Below are 16980 nucleotides of genomic sequence, written 5' to 3'. Positions count from 1 at the left end.
TTAGCAGGATGGTCACCATTTAAACTGTCATTACTGCTCCTCCTCTCTTATTTTGCTGGGGATGGATTGAAGGCCCACAAGCACGCAGCTTCACCCTTCTGAAGTGCTGCCAAGGTGCTCTCAATAGCCACTGAGAGGTCCTGGCAATATAGTTCAGTACCTGGCAGTCACAAAGCTGCTGGCACCTACTTCTCATAAGCCATCTGCAACTGCTTGTGTGTGTAGGAGGCACTGACAAAGGCCACAAGTGTGTCCAGACATGTTACAGCATCCAAATGACTAACTATCTCTGCTGTGGTACCACTGTCCAAGCTGATAATAGTGTGTAGAAAAGATTTAACATTTTCAAGCTCAAATCTTCTCTTTTAATGTACTGTCTGTATACATGTGAAACTGATTTGGAAGCCTTACATTATTTATATGGTGGTCAGTCATGTTTCCCAACAGTAATCTTCTTGTGCTAAAGTTGCAAATCTCTGCTTTTTTGCATTCGGGGGATGAGACAACAAAGAATAAATCAGTCCAAAGGCTTAGAGATCAGCACACCATCAACTCCCTTAAAAGGTGCAGAACGATGCAGTGAAGTATGCCCATTCTCCCCGGAGATCACTGCTAATAAGAGGGCCTGTATTTATAGAAGAGCCCCCCTAGTGGATACCCCATAATCCTGCCTGACCCCTTTTCATCCCTGCCCCATCCCTGTGCCTCTGCAGTCTCTGGCTTCAGTCTCATCCTCACCCTGAATCAACTGAGGTAGAGAACTCTTTAATACAACACTGTTGTTTTTTTCCCCTTTAAATTATTTTTGAAAGAAGGGGAAATTGCTTGTCCTCTTTACTTGCTTGATGAGAAAGAGGATAAATTGCCTGGACTATTATTACTTTTCCCTATCTCTCCTGTTCTTCCTTATTGTTCATTTTTTTTATCCTTCTGCTCTCTTTGACCTGCAGCTAAGAAAAGCAAATAAGATGCCCACCAGCGAGCGTTTAGACTGCCATTACTGCAAAGACTCCCTGCTGGGGAAGAAGTACATAATGAAAGATGACACGCAGTACTGCACTAAGTGCTACGAGAACTTGTTCGCTAACAACTGCGAGGCATGCTCCTTACCAATCGGCTGTAACTGCAAGGTAAGGAAGCAACAGTGTAGACAGTGAGAATAGTGTAGTGCGAGATGAGAATGTGAGGTTAGTGGTTTGAGTCTGTAGATGAGAAATGTGGAAGGATTTCAGTTTTAGAGCTGTTAAATGAACCATTAGCCTTACAGAACATCAATAATAATCACATGCAAAATATTTGCAGGATCTCTCCTATAAGGATCGTCACTGGCACGAGCAGTGCTTCAAGTGTGGCAAGTGCAGCCGCTCTCTAGTGGAAAAGGCCTTTGCCGCCAAGGATGATTTGTTGCTCTGCACTGAGTGCCATGCACAGGATTACTCCTCCAAGTGTACCACCTGCAAGAAAACCATCATGCCAGGTACATGCAGTGATGATGGTACTGGATAATGTCACCTGAAAGCTAGATCATAATATAGTGTTAAATATATATTCAGAGGTTATGGCTAAAATTTAAGGATAAGGCAGCAATGAATTGGTGAAACCTCTTAAAGTATCGACTTTGAAGCTACAATGAACAAAAAGATATGCCTGGGAAAATCTAAATTCAACAAGTTTTTATTACACACATTTATTACACACATTTATTACACACATTTATTACACACATTTATTTCTTATTGGGGGAAAAAAAGAGTTCAAAAGACTAGAATTTCTTCCTTTGCCTAAAATTCTTTCCAAGATTATTTCAGTTGCATCATCCCCTCCCTGCAGACAAAGCAGGCCAGCTTTGGGCCGCGGTGTGTTTCTGTCATAGAGGGACCATATGCTGACTAAGCTGCTCTCGTCCCGTGTGCCAGGTTCCCGCAAAATGGAATACAAGGGGAACAGCTGGCATGAGACCTGCTTCCTGTGTCACCGCTGCCAGCAGCCAATAGGAACCAAGTCCTTCATCCCTAAAGACACCGGTTACTTCTGTGTGGCCTGCTTCGAGAAGCAGTTTGCATACCAGTGCTCCGCTTGTAAGAAGGTAGGGTTACAGCTGAGTGGATTACGTGTATTGAGTGCTACAGTAAATCCCCCTGACTCTGGCATTTTTGTGTTAGTCACACTGCAGGGAGGAGAATAAAGAGAAGAAATGGGAATAGCACTGTATGTCTCTTTTTGCTAAGCGCTCTATTTCTCTTGCTTGTGCTTCTTCTAGGCCATCACAACAGGTGGGGTGACCTACCAAGAGAAGCCCTGGCACCGCGAGTGTTTTCTGTGCATTGGATGCAGAAAGCAGCTGTCAGGCCAGCGCTTCACCACCAGAGAAAATTACCCCTACTGCCTGGAGTGCTTCAGCAACCTATACGCAAAGAAGTGTGTGGGCTGCACCAAGCCCATTACTAGTGAGTTTTCATTCTACTCACATTTAAGCTTTTAAGTTTGTGTTGTCGAGGGAGTGTTAGCAACACAAGGTGATGATTTTACATTGACATAAATGCATGGCTCTCTGATGCATGCAGGTCTGGCAGGAGCCAAGTACATCTCCTTTGAGGAACGCCAGTGGCACAGTGAGTGTTTCACCTGCATGCAGTGCTCTGTGTCACTGGTGGGGCGTGGCTTCCTCACCCAGCGTGACAACATTTTGTGCACTGACTGCGGGAGGGACAAATGACCTTTACATGCCAGGATCACAGCTCTACCCAAATGACAACAACGCCTGCTGTCTGATAGAAATACTGTGGATCTACGAAAGTCTCTCACAAGAATGCCTTGCACATAAAAAGCCTTCAAGTGTCATTATTTTAGTGTGTTTGTTTTTTTTTTAAAAAGAAGACATTATCTCTTGTATGTCACTCACACACACCCACACACAGATTTTAAAGTTAATCTGGCATGTATGTTTTTCTTGATGACAAAGCAATCATTAGCTGTCTGATGCAGTTTATTGTACATCTGTTGTGCCTAGATATAAACGTATCCACACTAAAGAAACAATAAATGATGCATGATTTTTGGATTTGCCTCAGGTGAAATATGTCTTGCCATATAGATCTTTTTTAGTATTGCTTTTGTTCATCTCATCATAACTTAATCTGCTCCGGGCCTTTTGTATATTTAACTCAAATTCCATAGTGAGGACAGAGGGCACAAAGTTCACTGTAACAGATATAGCTGCGGTGGTAGGTTTTTTTTCTGTTTTTATGACCACAGTGTCTTCTCTTAGTCATCCTTGGGGCAATCATCGCTATAAAACAATCCCCCTTGCTGTGTTTCTGTTGCCTCTTGACCTCATCACACCCATCTCACGGACATTGTAAACAAACTCAAACAAACCACGATCAGCAGATCGCTTCTGCTTGTCCATTATCCACTGACCAAAGTGACCGCTTCAGCCCTACGCGCATACCAAGAACACAAGAAGCCGTAACTGTGGCCACCTCAAAAATATCCATCTTCTTCACCATGAACTTGTAAAAGTTGGTTTTCTTGGTGAGGCTGTTGGATGAGTTGTGTAAGTGTCCTCACATGGCAGGATGAGCGGTAAAAAATGCTGACATAGATTTCCTGTCAGGATATAGTCACATGGGGGGAGTTGTAACTTTTTTACACTTCATAAACTTGTAGAGGAATTAGAGGAAGGTTGGACAACAGAGAGGTAGGAACATCTTACTGTGTTTAGCTTTGATTTAAGCATATATCAGTGACTTTTGAAAGAACTCCTTTTTCTTCTGCTTGAACTGCATCCCATTATTCAACATTAATACTTTTTTGCAATGGCTTTTAGTGCCTTCAGACAAGCTCACATATATGAAAAACGAGCAGTCTCGAAAGAGGACAAATCCTGCCTCCAGTGCCTTGAGTGCTATGACCAAAATGTTTACATAGGGACTAAAGATGCAACAGTCCAACACCTCATTCTGACAAGCAGCACAAATGGAGACAAGAGCCCTGGCCTGACCAAAATCAGAGAAGGTAGGGCAAGAAAACTAGGCTCAAGCAACTCTGTAAATCAACTGAGGGCAGTCCCACTTTTCAACCATCTGCTGGTCCTGTGGGACCGGAGCGTTACTGCCCTCAACATGTTTTCCTTAGAGCCTGTTCCTGCTCTGAAGAAGATCCAGCATGTGTCTTTGTTTGAGGTGTGCGACTCATTGCTCGCATCGGAGGGGACGTGTGTGCAGATGGTGACGTCTTCCAGCCGCAGGAAAGTGCTCCGGATCCATGTGGTGGGAGTGGACAGGTGGGAGGTTGTAAAGGAAGTCTCTGTGCTCCAAGACCCTGTGGCCTTGGCGGTGGATGGTGCAACTCTGTGTCTTGCCACCAGTGACAGGTACCTCCTCTGTGATATTCAGACTGGCAGCTGTGAGGAGCTCTTTCCTCATAATCACAGCAGGCAGCATGTTATCGTTACCTCACTGGGAGAAGGAGAATTCCTCTTGAATGGGCCCGAATTTTTAGGTAAGAGCTGCCAAAATATCCAACAGGCTTTACATTCATGTGCCATTATGCTTAGCTTCTAAAACAGCTCATTTCATATCACTCATAAGTCATTAATCCATCTAGCCAGAGGATATTTATTTTGCCAAGATATCATTTCTCCATTCTCATCCCTCAGGCATGTTTGTGATGAAGACAGGGATATGCCAGCGCCCTCCCCTTCAGTGGCCTCAGGAGGTGCTGGCAGCCGGGGCATGTTTCCCTTACGTCCTAAGCCTGCAGCCCGAACTGTTGTCTGTTTACAGCATGTTGGATCAGCAACGCAAACAGACTGTGAGTCTCACTGGAGCAAGGGGTCTACTTTCCACTTCAGGTAAATCCAGCGACATCAGTTTCTCATCTGATCCAGGTCAGATTAATCGCAAAGAGCCTGCTTTTGTTTTTAAAAGACGTAGTCATGTTTGTCTCAGTTTGCTCAGATATAGTCAGTCGTTCTTGCGCCTTCTGAGAGTTTCTAAAAACCAAAAGCAAATGTCCCCTCAGATGGTGTGTTAGTGTTCACAGAGAGAGACATTTTCAGCCTGAGCCTGGTGCCATTCGAAGAGCAGATCCAGGCACTTGTAAGGCACCAAAGGGTTGAGGAGGCCTTATTGCTGCTGGAAGGGGCTCAAAGCCGTCATCCACTTGACTCATACAAGGTGAAACAGAATTTATAGGCACACTGAAGGATGCAAACTCACATCACACTGATTTTAAAATATAGCTTTGGCGTTATCAGGTAGCCTCCAAATCTTTTACTTTTGCTGCCTGCTTGTGTGCTGCTGTAGCTCCGGCTGCTTTGTACAATCATATTGACTTTCAGATTCATGCATTACAAACCCAACTAGCAATGCATAATATGGTTTGAATTTACCATTGATCAGACTGTCAAAGCATAGACTTGTTACCTTACAGAGAGTATACGCAGGTATATTCGATATCGATGAATGCAACTGAAGGCAGCAGATGGCGTTTGACTTTTAGCGTAATCTGTGCCACATCTCAGCTTACAGGTTAAAGATGAAGAGGCTAATTAGCACAATCATGAATCATAGACATTTCCCATTTTTCTGCTACTTGTTTTTCTTGAAGTGTAACATTTTAGCCTCAAGAGAGTCACAGTGTCTTCTGCCTCAGTTATTTCAGTTCACATATTGGTGCGTTAAATATGCTCATACAATATGTGCCTGGTTTAAAAATAAGACTATTTTCCCCTCGCAGGAGCTACAGAAGGCCATCACTTGCCTGGCTGGATTTGCTCATTTTTACCAGGAGGGTTTTTCCCAAGCCAAAGATCTATTCATGTGAGACCAAACTCCCTCTCCCATAACAAAACACTCCAAAATACATGCTAAATAAATCTCAGAACACTGCTTTAAAGATGTGTACTTTCTGCTTCTTCCATATGTAAAAATGTATACTTATTACCCACTTGAACAGTAAAGGTGAGCTGGACCCGAGAGAAATCATCCGCCTCTACCCGGATATGTGTCTCAGCGAGGACTTTCAATCTCATCTTGATCAAATAAACAAGGGCAGAGATCTCCAGGTGCTCAAGAAGGAGGACAGAAACAAATTTCATCATTACCTGGCCTTCCTGGGAGATTTTCTCAGAGCAGTAAGGGGGACAGAGAGAGGCCTGAAGTGCAGTAAGGAAGTGGACAGCACCCTCCTGAGGCTGTATGTAGAAATGAACGATGATGAAAAACTCCAACAGCTTGTTGCTTTTCCCAGTAAGTGCAGTCTGGACCTCTGTGTCCCTGTTCTGGAGCAACACCACAGGTGAAAATGAATCATTATTAGTTATACAGATGATCTGAAATCACACCTATAAATCTGAATATTTTGCTTAGGACACAACCATGCTTTTGATTTTAGATTATTTATTTCAGATAATTTACTTTTTGAGAATCGTTTTGACTTCTTTTCTTTTTTTCTTTGTCTTTTACAGATTTTTTGCTTTAGGTTCCCTCTACGAAAGCCACGGGCTGCACACTGATGCAGTAAAGGTACACCCCCCCCCCCCCCAATCCAAAAAAACATCACATATGTTCACACAAACTTGATGTATGAAAGCAGTGTATTTTAACTGGTTGTATTCTTCCAGACTTGGGTGAAGATTACAGATGGCTTGTGTAAAGATTCTTCCTGCTCAGATGTATATGGACACATCGTGGCGACTCTCAGTCAGCTCAGAGACAAAGACACCGTGTGGGCATTTGCAGATTGGACTTTACAAAGAAACCAAGAGGTGCCTTTTTCATTTTTCACACTCACTACCAAACTGCAGAGGGCAGAGTTGTACAATACAACTATGTATTGCAGACATAGAAAAGTGACAAATTAAAGGAAAATCTGAATTGCTTTGTCTGATTGGTGGAATGGCTTCTTCCAGGACGTTGATACCCTCATCTGCAGTAGAGTCACTCAATGGTTAAATACATATGAAACTGTCTGAATCACCTGCAGTGACCTTTAAGGTTTGGTAGTGCATTGAACCACTATCATCAAAACACCAAATGAGGGGTTATCTTTAGAAAGAATCATATTCCATCCCTCCATCAGAGTCTGAGAAATGCTAAATAAATAAATGGTAAAGTGCATTAAAGCTGCTAAAGTGATTCATGGTCCCACTCCCATGCTTTACTAAGAAACAGTGAGGTGTTTTTTTTTCCTTTAATCTGTCTCTGGTCTACATAAACCATATACTGTATATGTGGACATCAACCAGTGATTTATGTACTCCTGTTTTGAAGCCTTGAGCTGATCATTTTGGCTGTCATCGTCTTGTTTTAAAGAAACTGAAGTTGATGACGGGTGTGGCAGATATGATTGAAAAACCAAGGGCCACTTTGTGCTCATATGGTAGCAATTTGTCAAACATAAAGTCAGTGGCAGAGCCAGAGGTTTTTTTATGTTTAAATTCTTGTTTTAAATGCCGATAAATCCCATAAGATTATTGGAATATAAATGTATCTGTGACTGTATACGTCAACAGCTCTAAATGGCACCACCTTTTTTGTAGAAATTGCCTTATAAACCAATTTGTAGTGATTAAATACATTTTACTTTATTTGATAAAGACAGGTGTGCAGATTTTCATCAAGCGCCCACCAGATGGTCAATTTGAAACACAAGATGTCCTCACATTCTTGGAGACGTTTCCACTGGCATTGATTTTCTATCTTGAGTACTTAATCCATGATTTAAATAGCGAGGTGGGTACACCAACAGCTCCTTAATCTAATAACCTAAATTAAATGCGCAGACATGATTGATGTAATCTGCCCCCAGGAAGAGAGCCATCACAACCGTCTGGCCCTGGCATATGTTACTCAGATGCTGCAAAAGGAAGATGAAAGAGTGAGGGTGACCAGAGGGAAGCTGCAGCAGCTGCTATGGGAGTCCAAATTCTATAACATCTCCACAGTGTATGGTGTGTGAATTAGTTTGCGTATTAAAATAAATCATTGTGGAATTAGCAGCAAGTTAAAGTAAACGTCATGATTTTTAACTCATTGCAGACAGAGTAAAGTCAACAACCCTACACCCAGAAAAGGCCATTCTCCTTGGTAGGTCTGGTGAACACTACCAAGCACTGCAGATGCTTGTACATGAGGAGAAAGACCTCCAGGCTGCAGAGGCCTACTGCTGCAGGGCAGCCCAGGACCAGGACTCACAATTCAGGGAGGTCCTCCTGCTCACTCTTCTCCAAATCTACCTGAGCTCCAAGGATCTCACAGGCGCAGCTGTGGATCTTCTTAACAGCCAACCTCATGTTTTTGCACTGGAGAAGGTACTCCAGCTCCTTCCTGAGTCCTGGTCTGTTCAACTGGTCTCTCAGTTTTTAGTCGTATCCCTCAGGGAAACCTTCCACCAGAGGCAGATGGTGAGATTGCAACAGGCTTTGGCCCAGGCGGAACTCCTGAGGCACAAGGTCACTTGGGTGAGTTTAATGATACAGTTCACATTTTTACTGCAGTGAACACTGAATTTCTCCTTTTTCTTTATGAGCCCTGTTGCACTTTTACTCTCTCGTCTGCAGATGCAGGTCTCAAAAACAAAGTTCAGAGTGGACAAGGAGCAGAAATGTAGAGTTTGCCAGAGAGAACTTACAGAACCACACTTTGTCCGTAACCTGCGAGGTGAGGTGGTGCACATAAGCTGCATGGGCTACTCTGCATTATAACAACAGACTTTTTTTTCTCACTGGACTTTTAAGAATCTCATTCATTTTTTACATTTCTGCTTCCAACCTGATGATTGGTCTGATCATAGAGCCAGACTCTACCAGAATCAAAGTCAAGGACAACTTTGCTACTAAGATTTAAAAAAAAAATGTTTAAACAAAGGGATTCAAACTGGAAAAGAACAAGCAATGCAGTTTTTGCAGGCAACCATTTTTAGACAGATTGTAGACATCAAGAGCAATAAAGTCAGTTGAGAAAAACCCTCAGGGGTGTATATTCACTGATCAGACAGTGGTATTTTACATGGAAACCACCTGTGGTCACCCTGATGACCAGAAGGAATATGGCCGTCCTCCACTGCTGTATATATACATCCCTGCCATCATGGTTTCCACTGTGTATATTTGTGTACACAGAGCTGGAAATAGACAGTCAACAACCGAGAGGCTGCACGTGAGAGACTTTTTTTATTCAGCACAAGCATTAATAAACGTTTATTACACCCTGAAATAGAAATCACAATTGCAGGTTTAAAACTGGAACGTAAACACTGTGGTCAAAGTTTTGAGTCACTTTAATTTAATAAACTAATTTTACGAGCAAGCAAATGACATGTCTGCACCATCTATAGAATATTTTTTTCCCCAGCATCATTCCTGTATCATTAGAGAGCTTCCAAAAACTATCACACAAACTCCAGTGCGTCCACATGTACAGCATGGAAATCATCTGAACACTTAAACATATATCATTAAAGTCATAAAGTATTTGTCTGTTTGTGCTGTAATTTTGTCATTAAGGCTAACCATAGCAATTTCTTTATTCTGATGCATTTTGAGATAAGCGCTCAGGAGACGCCTAAAGCAGCAGCACTAACTCGGGCATGTGGTTGGACTGCTTAAGGTTTCAGCTGGAGCTGAGTGACTAATTGTAGTACAGATAAATGGGGAGGGGGGTGGGGGGGATTTCGTTGTTCTCACTGCAGGTCTTAAAGTTCATTTGATGTTCCACAATGTTGGTCTTAAGAAGCGTTTTGGGAGCGTAGCTAGGATTAAAGGCTACACGAATAATACACTTGACTTAAGCTTTAACTTGAAAAGTGTCACCCTGGATGGATATATTTAACTTCAGGCTCTTATAAAAATGACGTGACTCACAAGACCCCAAAAAACTGTATTTTTAACTTCTTGCTTTCATGTGGATGCAGGAAAATTGCCACATCTCCTCTATCGGCTCCTGATAATTTTAACAATCTACGCATTTAGTTTTATATCATAAGCAATCTTGGATGGACAGCTGAAAGATATGAGTGTCCCCCCCTCCCTTGATTCTTACTTGTTCCTCTCAGCTTATATAGACAGACAGGGAGGGCTGCTTCCATGTCATTGGCTGATCTTTGGGTTGTGCTGATGACCAGTAACCACTGGGTGGATCTGGGCCCGTGATTACGTCCACTTCTTTCCTTCTCACGGATATCCTCAGGGACCGTTAATGCTGTTTTGAGCACTTGTGGTGATGCTGTACCTCAAAAAATGTTTTTCCCACTTTGATTGTGTTGACCAATAGCCATAAGTAACCACAAGGTAAAAATACACAGGTACAAGTATGAATACGTCTTCTTCCACATAAACTAAGGCTGCAGAAAGAACATTTTGTGCATTAAAATGAGTTAAATTATTGTAATATTTCCAATTTGGTGCAAGCCTGGATCGTCCAGGATGGCACTGATGATCATTTTACATAAAAGAGGAATGGATTGGATGCAAACATCAGCAGTTATGGAGGAAAGAGTGGTAGGCATCCAGACGTTGGTCTCCCATTATAAATATCCATGTCACCACAAAGTCAGCACGAGAGAGGAAAACAGGAACATTTTCTGCTTTTGCTTTTCTAAATTTAAGGAGGAAAAGAACTGTCTGATGTCTGGATTTTTGCATGTAGCTGTGTACATTGTTTTGGACTTTTTCTCTCCAACACTGTTTTTAGCAAATTAAAAATATACTTGACATTGTTTTGCCCCCTTGCTATATGAGAATCCTATGTTAAGGTGACAAAAAAAACCCTTTAAAAAATGTCTGTCCTCACACACGAAGTTTGAGGTCACGCAAAAAATGTAGCATATGACATAAATATTAATCAGAAATGTTGAAACTGACAGTAATTAAAGAGATCGTTCTTCATAAACCATTTAAGAATTTGCGCAGACATACACAGGCCCATTTTCAGAAGTCGTCACGCCAAAAACTGCTGATTAAAGACGCAATAAATTCTGCTAGCGGAGCATCTGGTGCACCATTCTGTTTGAGTTTAATCATAGTCTCAATGTATCTCAAAAGAAGGGGAAACTGCCAAAGGTTTTCACACAACAATATCAACCACTCTGCACACCAACACAATTGTGCCATAATGGGTACCATTTAATGAAACTGCCAGTTAAGGACCTGTGAGGCATCTCTGTCTCGACCTAGAGACTGATTTACTTACCCTCTGTCTCATTTGTGCAGCGGGGCCTCCCACTTTGTTCTTTTTTGGTAGGAGCCAAACTTTGCTGCTGTGTAACCTTGTAGGAGTATGAAATCCATCGTTTCAGAATAAAGTACTTTTTGGGGGGCGTTTTGATTATCCACTAGGCTGATGCTCCAGACACTCAACTAGCCAAACACATGATCAGTTTTAAGCTCTGCTAACATGACTAGAAAAGAGTTTAGCCTTTTATCGTGCTGAACTGCATTGCAGTTTGGCATTGGAACATAGGAGCATTACTTCTGCATTTATCTCTGTATGCCGTGATAAATGCTGATCTATTTATTTGATAAGTTCTGTATTTGCTTCCTAAGACTAATAATTTCTTTGAGTGATCTCGGTAGAAACTTACATAAATGACAATAAAAAGATTAAGCTGTTGTCTTAATACTAAATTAGTTACTTGTCCGCCCCTCACCCCAAACCAGTCATGGCAGTTGGCTGCCCTACGCTGAGCCTGGTTCTGCTGGGGGTCTCTTACTTTTAAGGGGTTTTTCCTTCCTACTGTTGCCAAGTGCTTGCTCATAGGGGGGTCTTCTGATTGCCGGGGATTTCTCTGTATTATAGTAGGGTTATACATTTACCTTACACTTTAAAGCGCCTTGAGGCAACTGAGCCCTTTGTCAGATTGGCCTCCTGTCTAGGGTGCATCCTGTCTCACACCCTATGAACCAAAATCAGAATACTTTATTAATCCCTGAGGAAATTATGTGGCCACAGTTGCTCCAAGACAGTAAGAACAGTAACTAAACTAAATTAAATAATACAATAAATAATACAACTAAATATATATGATTGAAATGGCAGCTGACAGGTTGATCCCTGAAGGATAAGTGGAATAAAATGGATGGATTGATGGAAACAACTGTTGTTGTAATATGTTGCTATATAATAAAAAGCTGAAATGAAGTGAATTGTTTATCCAGCTATCTATTTTCTTAATTACTTCAGTATTTAAGAAACTTAGTTGTTAATTACCTTAAAAGTTATGACGATATCTCTGTGTACTCCTCATTTTGGCAACACCTCTAAAAAGAGACTCTGTGGAACATTATATATTTAAAGTTATGAAAATTGCAGCAGGTACCTCACTTAACAAAGCCTCTGGGGAAAATGAATATACTGTGTTTCTCTATGTATCATGCATCATATTTATAGCCAAAACCACAAATTACTGTATCATGTCCCTTATGACGTATTTTTCAGGCTTGGTGGTTGACAAGAGACAAGGAGAATCTCAATTTGCAACCTTTTTGGTAGCAATAATGGTAAGGTAGCAGAAAACCTAAACGATTGCACTTAAAGTCCCATTTTAACCAGCAATACTAATTCTGTAGATATAGCTGAACAAGCATGGGAATAAACAGCCAAAGAGGATGATCAAAGCATAACTTTTTTTAACTCCTAAGGCAACACTCTCATTTTCATTGCGTGCTACCTTGGGGGTTTGGCAGAAAGCCACTGGGTTAAATGTGCAGGGGGGCCCACTGGAGACACTGAGAGCAGAGACAGTGACCACAAGCACCCACCCTGCCCTGCTGCTCCAAGGCATGGGTTATATGCATCATACTGTGTCATATAGAGAGTTTACAAGGTCCATGCTGTTTCTCTTTACCTCACTCAGCATTTAAGTATTTTTATAAGGGAGCTATGATATATCTCAATTTTGTTAATAACTTTCATAATAATCATGTTTGCTGCTAAACTCTGAGCTATTTGCCTCAAGATAATTAGTTTATCTAAGAACTAAATAAAAATATAAGCAACTGGTAAAGGGACTGCACCAATATTTTGCAGGGGTACAAAAATTGAGAGGGAACAGTGAGTTTATTATCATCATTATAATTATTATTTTAGGGAAAATGGGGAAGAACTGAATGTGTTTTATATATCAAACACCTGCATTCTGCATGCATACTTTTGAGTCCATAAGCAATTTAAGCTCACCCACTTTTATACGCCCACCATTAACTAAAGCAAACCACCATGTAAAATGTAAACAAATATTTTGTTCTTTATACAACCAGGTGATACAGAGCAAATATGCAGTACTATGTCTTGAACCATTCCTCATTTCTTCTTATTTTGTTTCCAATGACCATTTTCAGATGAATGTTTTTATTTTTTTTTATTTGTTTCTTTTGTTGTTGTTGTTTTCTTTTGTTTTTATTCCCATTTCTCTAGTTGAGTCTGAAAAATCCCAATGATGATATAGTTTGATAGACATAAAACAGTTTTTGCAGCAGCAAGGTGATTCCAAAAGAGCTATTAGCCGAAAACTTATCTCAGCATTGAATGCAGTGTGACCTTAAAAAAATCTCAAGACACTGAACAGTGTCTGAAAGTCATCACTTAGAAATAGGCCTTTTCTTGACACGGGATGTGAGAGATACATCTGGCTTTTCAATTGATCCACCTACTGAAGCTTCATCAGAAATGGTCTGGAGAGTGGCTGTCAAGAAGCCATTTTTAATGAATGGAAAGAGGGTGAAAAGGCCGAGGTATTACAAATTTAATAAGAACTGGACTGAAAATCAGGGCGAAACAAGTCTTATGCAGTGACGAATTGAAATTTGACATTTTTGTTTCAAATTGTCATCGACATCTACGGATGAGGTCAGACACGTGCAATAGTGAGCGTCACAGCCATCTGTAAAACACAGTGGAGACTCTGTCATGGTTTAGCTCTGCATTCAGCCAGTTTCTTGACAGATAGATGGGAAAATTAATGCAGAAAAGGAGCATCAGGCTTTCTTCCACAATGTAATATCGTGTGGAAAGCGTCTGATTGGCAACAGCTTCTACAGACAACGCTCCCAAGCACACTGCCAATGCAGTACAAACATACTTGGACAGAAAACACGCAGTGGAACATTATCAGTCAGGACTGGCCTCCCCAGGGCCTGGACCTCAATAATATGGAAGCACCGTGGGATTATCCTGACAGAAAACTGATAAGATCAAAAGAAGAGCTTGGAGATAAGTAATTCTCCAGAATTTCTTTAAGCTCTCGTTTTGGTCTCCACCAGCTGCTGAGGGGATGGTCTGGCTCTCATGGTGCAAACTGTCATTTCATGCATCAAAACTATTAATAATACTTTGAAGCCTTGCTTGTGGATATTGCTGCAAATAAAAAATAACATATAAACGAGTAAAACATTTGGTTAAACACTTCAGCAAATCAGTTTCATGGTCTGCTTTAAACTGCTTTGCCCCTATAACATAAATGTAAATCAACAAAGACAAGATAAAAACATAAAGATATCTTTCAATCCACCTTCCCACCCCACTTTCAAATAAACAGAAAGCCTTTTCAAACACTTCTTTCATTAACCTGAAGTCAGCCATAAATAGATAAATTCCGAAACAACTTAATTGGCATTAACTTAATGATGTGCACTTTGCGAGCCTAATGGCTCAATTTTGGATGAAGAATGAGAGTTGGGTTTGGAAAGTGTAAGCTGTTTGGCAGCTGCATGTGTTTACACTGCTCTTTTCTAATGAGAGAACTTCAGGTGGAGAGTTAAGTACTCAGCTCATGGGGTCAAGCTGTGCCCTTCCACCTGGTTTGTGGAATTTAGAAGCTCGTGTCTCACATCCAGGTCTATCAACTTTCATGTGTGGCCAGTTTGGCGCTCTGGGAACAGAGGCAAAAGGATCTGCTGAGTACTCTAAAAGCTGGTGAGAAACTGCAGTTTGGGCCAACTGCTTTATTGTTAAAAACTGAGTCATATAAATTAACTTTATCACATATAAGCTGAACAAGCTGGAGGTGATCAATTTAGTCCCACAAAAATGGCCTTTACTGTGTGAAAGAAACATAATTAAAGCCCTCAACAAAAGAGGGGACGTGCATACTGCACCAAATTAAAGATTTATCTGTGAGAGTGTGCCTTATGTGGTCTTTGACATTACTGATTACAGAGCACGTGCTACATCAAGTTACTGTTACTGTACCCTGGGAACGCTGAAACGTAAGGCCATACATAATTAGACAGTTAGCACCAATCCTCCCCTACATATAAACACTCCCTTCACCACAACAGATAGGCCAAGCAGTTAAAATTGTCCCAACAGCCCCAATATCGTCTCTTGGAGTCTGAAACACTCTGCCTGTGCTATCAAGGACTGAACTTACTGTAACCCACACAATAAAATCCCAAGGGGAGAATGAAATACAATACTCACCTCAAAAGACCTCATTTAATCGACTGAAAAGTCTCCACAGCGCTACAGCAGAAAAAAAATCCAGTGACCTATCATAAACTTATATTTAGCAATCAAAGCTCCAATCAGAGCACTGACAAATTAGGGGTATATTGTACTTAAGCATAGAATTACAATTCTATTTCTACAGATCGAACATCTCCGCAGGCATCGAGAGAAGGTTATTTCAAAGCTTTCATTAAGTCTTTCACGACCCAATTCTCTGCTGATGTGAAACAGCACAAAATCTCTGCAGTTTGTGGTCGCATGCACCAACACATACCCATACTTGAGAGTATTTCAAGAGTGACCAAGCATCACTTTGCATCTAAAAAAACGCAAAGAATTCTCAAAGAGTACAACATGTACTCAGACAAAAAATAAATAAATAAATAAACGCACACATAAAAAGTGTTTTTTTAAATCATTAATTTGGGTTGTAGTGTCCAATTTTCCTTTTCATTTAGTTGTTAACGTGACGTTTTCAGCAAACAGTAGCTTCTATTGTGTTATCAAAGTCTGCTTATTGGTCTTGGAAAGCAATATGCTTTTTAAAATGTGGTATAAATCAGATAAATTTCAAATTTCACTTGAGCAGTTTTATTTCAGTCTAAAGCCAATGTGTTAAATAAAGATATTTAAAAAAAAATATTACAGAAGTGCCAACTTTTCTACATAATAACTTCACCTTACACAGTCTGAAATTGAGACAAACGTTCTGGGATGTTTATTTGCCTAATTTTAAAACTCAGTAAAGACCAGGTGATTTTTTAAAAATAACGTACTATACTGACAAGTAAAACCTTTCTTTTTGCCATGATTTTATCTATTACTCCACATAATGCAAAAACGAACTGGAACACTATTAATTTGAATACCAGAAATGTATTTATCCCTAATTTTTTTAGATTAGGGATTTGATTTTCTCAAAAAAGCAAAGACGCTAAATTATCTTAACTAATGCCTTATTTCATCACTACATTTTTAGGTGAACTTTTTAAAAGGTTTGTAGATTTAGTTACTTGAGTATAACACTACTTAATTACTTCCTTCAGCTTTTTCTGGTCTATCGTCTGGTCATCGATGTCCTCTATCAGTGATGGATTATTTGGTGAATGATGTATCCACTATAGTTTTCGGCATCTACTCAAACTCCGTGGGTCCAGATGTAAATCAAAGAGCGGCCGTCATTGCGGGAAAAGCACAGTGAATCACAGCATCCTAAATAAAGCTCTCTAGCTTTCCTTTGTCTAAACACCAAAACCAACTTTCAGCTCTATAACATAACATTGTGTATGCTTAACATGTTGCTTAACGAAGCAACAAAACCATGGCAACAGCCACTATTATATGTATGAGTAAACCAGAGCGGGCTTGTTGTTAAAGCCCATAAAATCTAGGGTAGTGCATTTGCACGCTGTGTTTATAACCTGTGGCATAAACTGCTTTATATATTTTCAACCCTTTGTCTTGAAACTTTAGTGAATGTTAGATTAGACGAGAAAAAAGCCAAACTGGTCTGTGTTGTATCGTCTAAGCT

At 40.6% G+C, this 16980-nt stretch overlaps 2 protein-coding genes across 4 annotated transcripts; both read left to right on the top strand.

Moving 5' to 3' along the window:
- Positions 1-681: 681 nt before the first annotated feature.
- On the top strand, positions 682-2860 carry fhl5 (four and a half LIM domains 5). 2 transcript variants are annotated; one of them, XM_086274114.1, is made up of 6 exons: positions 682-753; positions 951-1130; positions 1303-1477; positions 1917-2086; positions 2261-2447; positions 2565-2860. In XM_086274114.1, exons 2-6 carry the CDS (start codon positions 969-971, stop codon positions 2714-2716), a joined length of 846 nt encoding a protein of 281 aa, XP_086130240.1. In that variant the 5' UTR covers positions 682-753; positions 951-968; the 3' UTR covers positions 2717-2860. The 2 variants fall into 2 exon arrangements, with proteins under 2 accessions (XP_086130240.1, XP_086130238.1); XM_086274112.1 differs by lacking the exon at positions 682-753 and having other exon boundaries at positions 767-1130.
- Positions 2861-3690: 830 nt separating this feature from the next.
- LOC147307086 (transforming growth factor-beta receptor-associated protein 1) lies at positions 3691-12113 on the top strand. Of its 2 annotated transcripts, none has more exons than XM_086275456.1 (11): positions 3691-4503; positions 4661-4855; positions 5026-5180; positions 5743-5825; positions 5962-6303; positions 6473-6530; positions 6629-6772; positions 7605-7739; positions 7816-7957; positions 8046-8467; positions 8567-12113. In XM_086275456.1, exons 1-11 carry the CDS (start codon positions 3819-3821, stop codon positions 8708-8710), a joined length of 2505 nt encoding a protein of 834 aa, XP_086131582.1. In that variant the 5' UTR covers positions 3691-3818; the 3' UTR covers positions 8711-12113. The 2 variants fall into 2 exon arrangements, with proteins under 2 accessions (XP_086131582.1, XP_086131581.1); XM_086275455.1 differs by having other exon boundaries at positions 4661-4891.
- Positions 12114-16980: the final 4867 nt, after the last annotated feature.

The sequence above is a fragment of the Aulonocara sp. 'chitande type north' Nkhata Bay genome, linkage group LG19 (assembly GCF_057382095.1).
Source record: "Aulonocara sp. 'chitande type north' Nkhata Bay isolate Kocher_YH1m ecotype deep benthic linkage group LG19, A_spYH_male_GT1.1, whole genome shotgun sequence".
In the NCBI taxonomy this organism is placed as follows: Eukaryota; Metazoa; Chordata; class Actinopteri; order Cichliformes; family Cichlidae; genus Aulonocara; species Aulonocara sp. 'chitande type north' Nkhata Bay.
This window is presented reverse-complemented; position numbering and strand designations above follow the sequence as displayed.

Coding starts and splice junctions, on each gene's coding strand:
- fhl5 (XM_086274112.1), top strand. CDS start 846: ATGAGAAAGAGGATAAATTGCCTGGACTATTATTACTTTTCCCTATCT. Junction 1,131..1,302: donor CAATCGGCTGTAACTGCAAG/GTAAGGAAGCAA, acceptor AAATATTTGCAG/GATCTCTCCTATAAGGATCG. Junction 2,448..2,564: donor CTGCACCAAGCCCATTACTA/GTGAGTTTTCAT, acceptor TGATGCATGCAG/GTCTGGCAGGAGCCAAGTAC.
- LOC147307086 (XM_086275455.1), top strand. CDS start 3,819: ATGGCTTTTAGTGCCTTCAGACAAGCTCACATATATGAAAAACGAGCA. Junction 4,892..5,025: donor CAGTTTCTCATCTGATCCAG/GTCAGATTAATC, acceptor ATGTCCCCTCAG/ATGGTGTGTTAGTGTTCACA. Junction 5,826..5,961: donor CAAGCCAAAGATCTATTCAT/GTGAGACCAAAC, acceptor CCACTTGAACAG/TAAAGGTGAGCTGGACCCGA.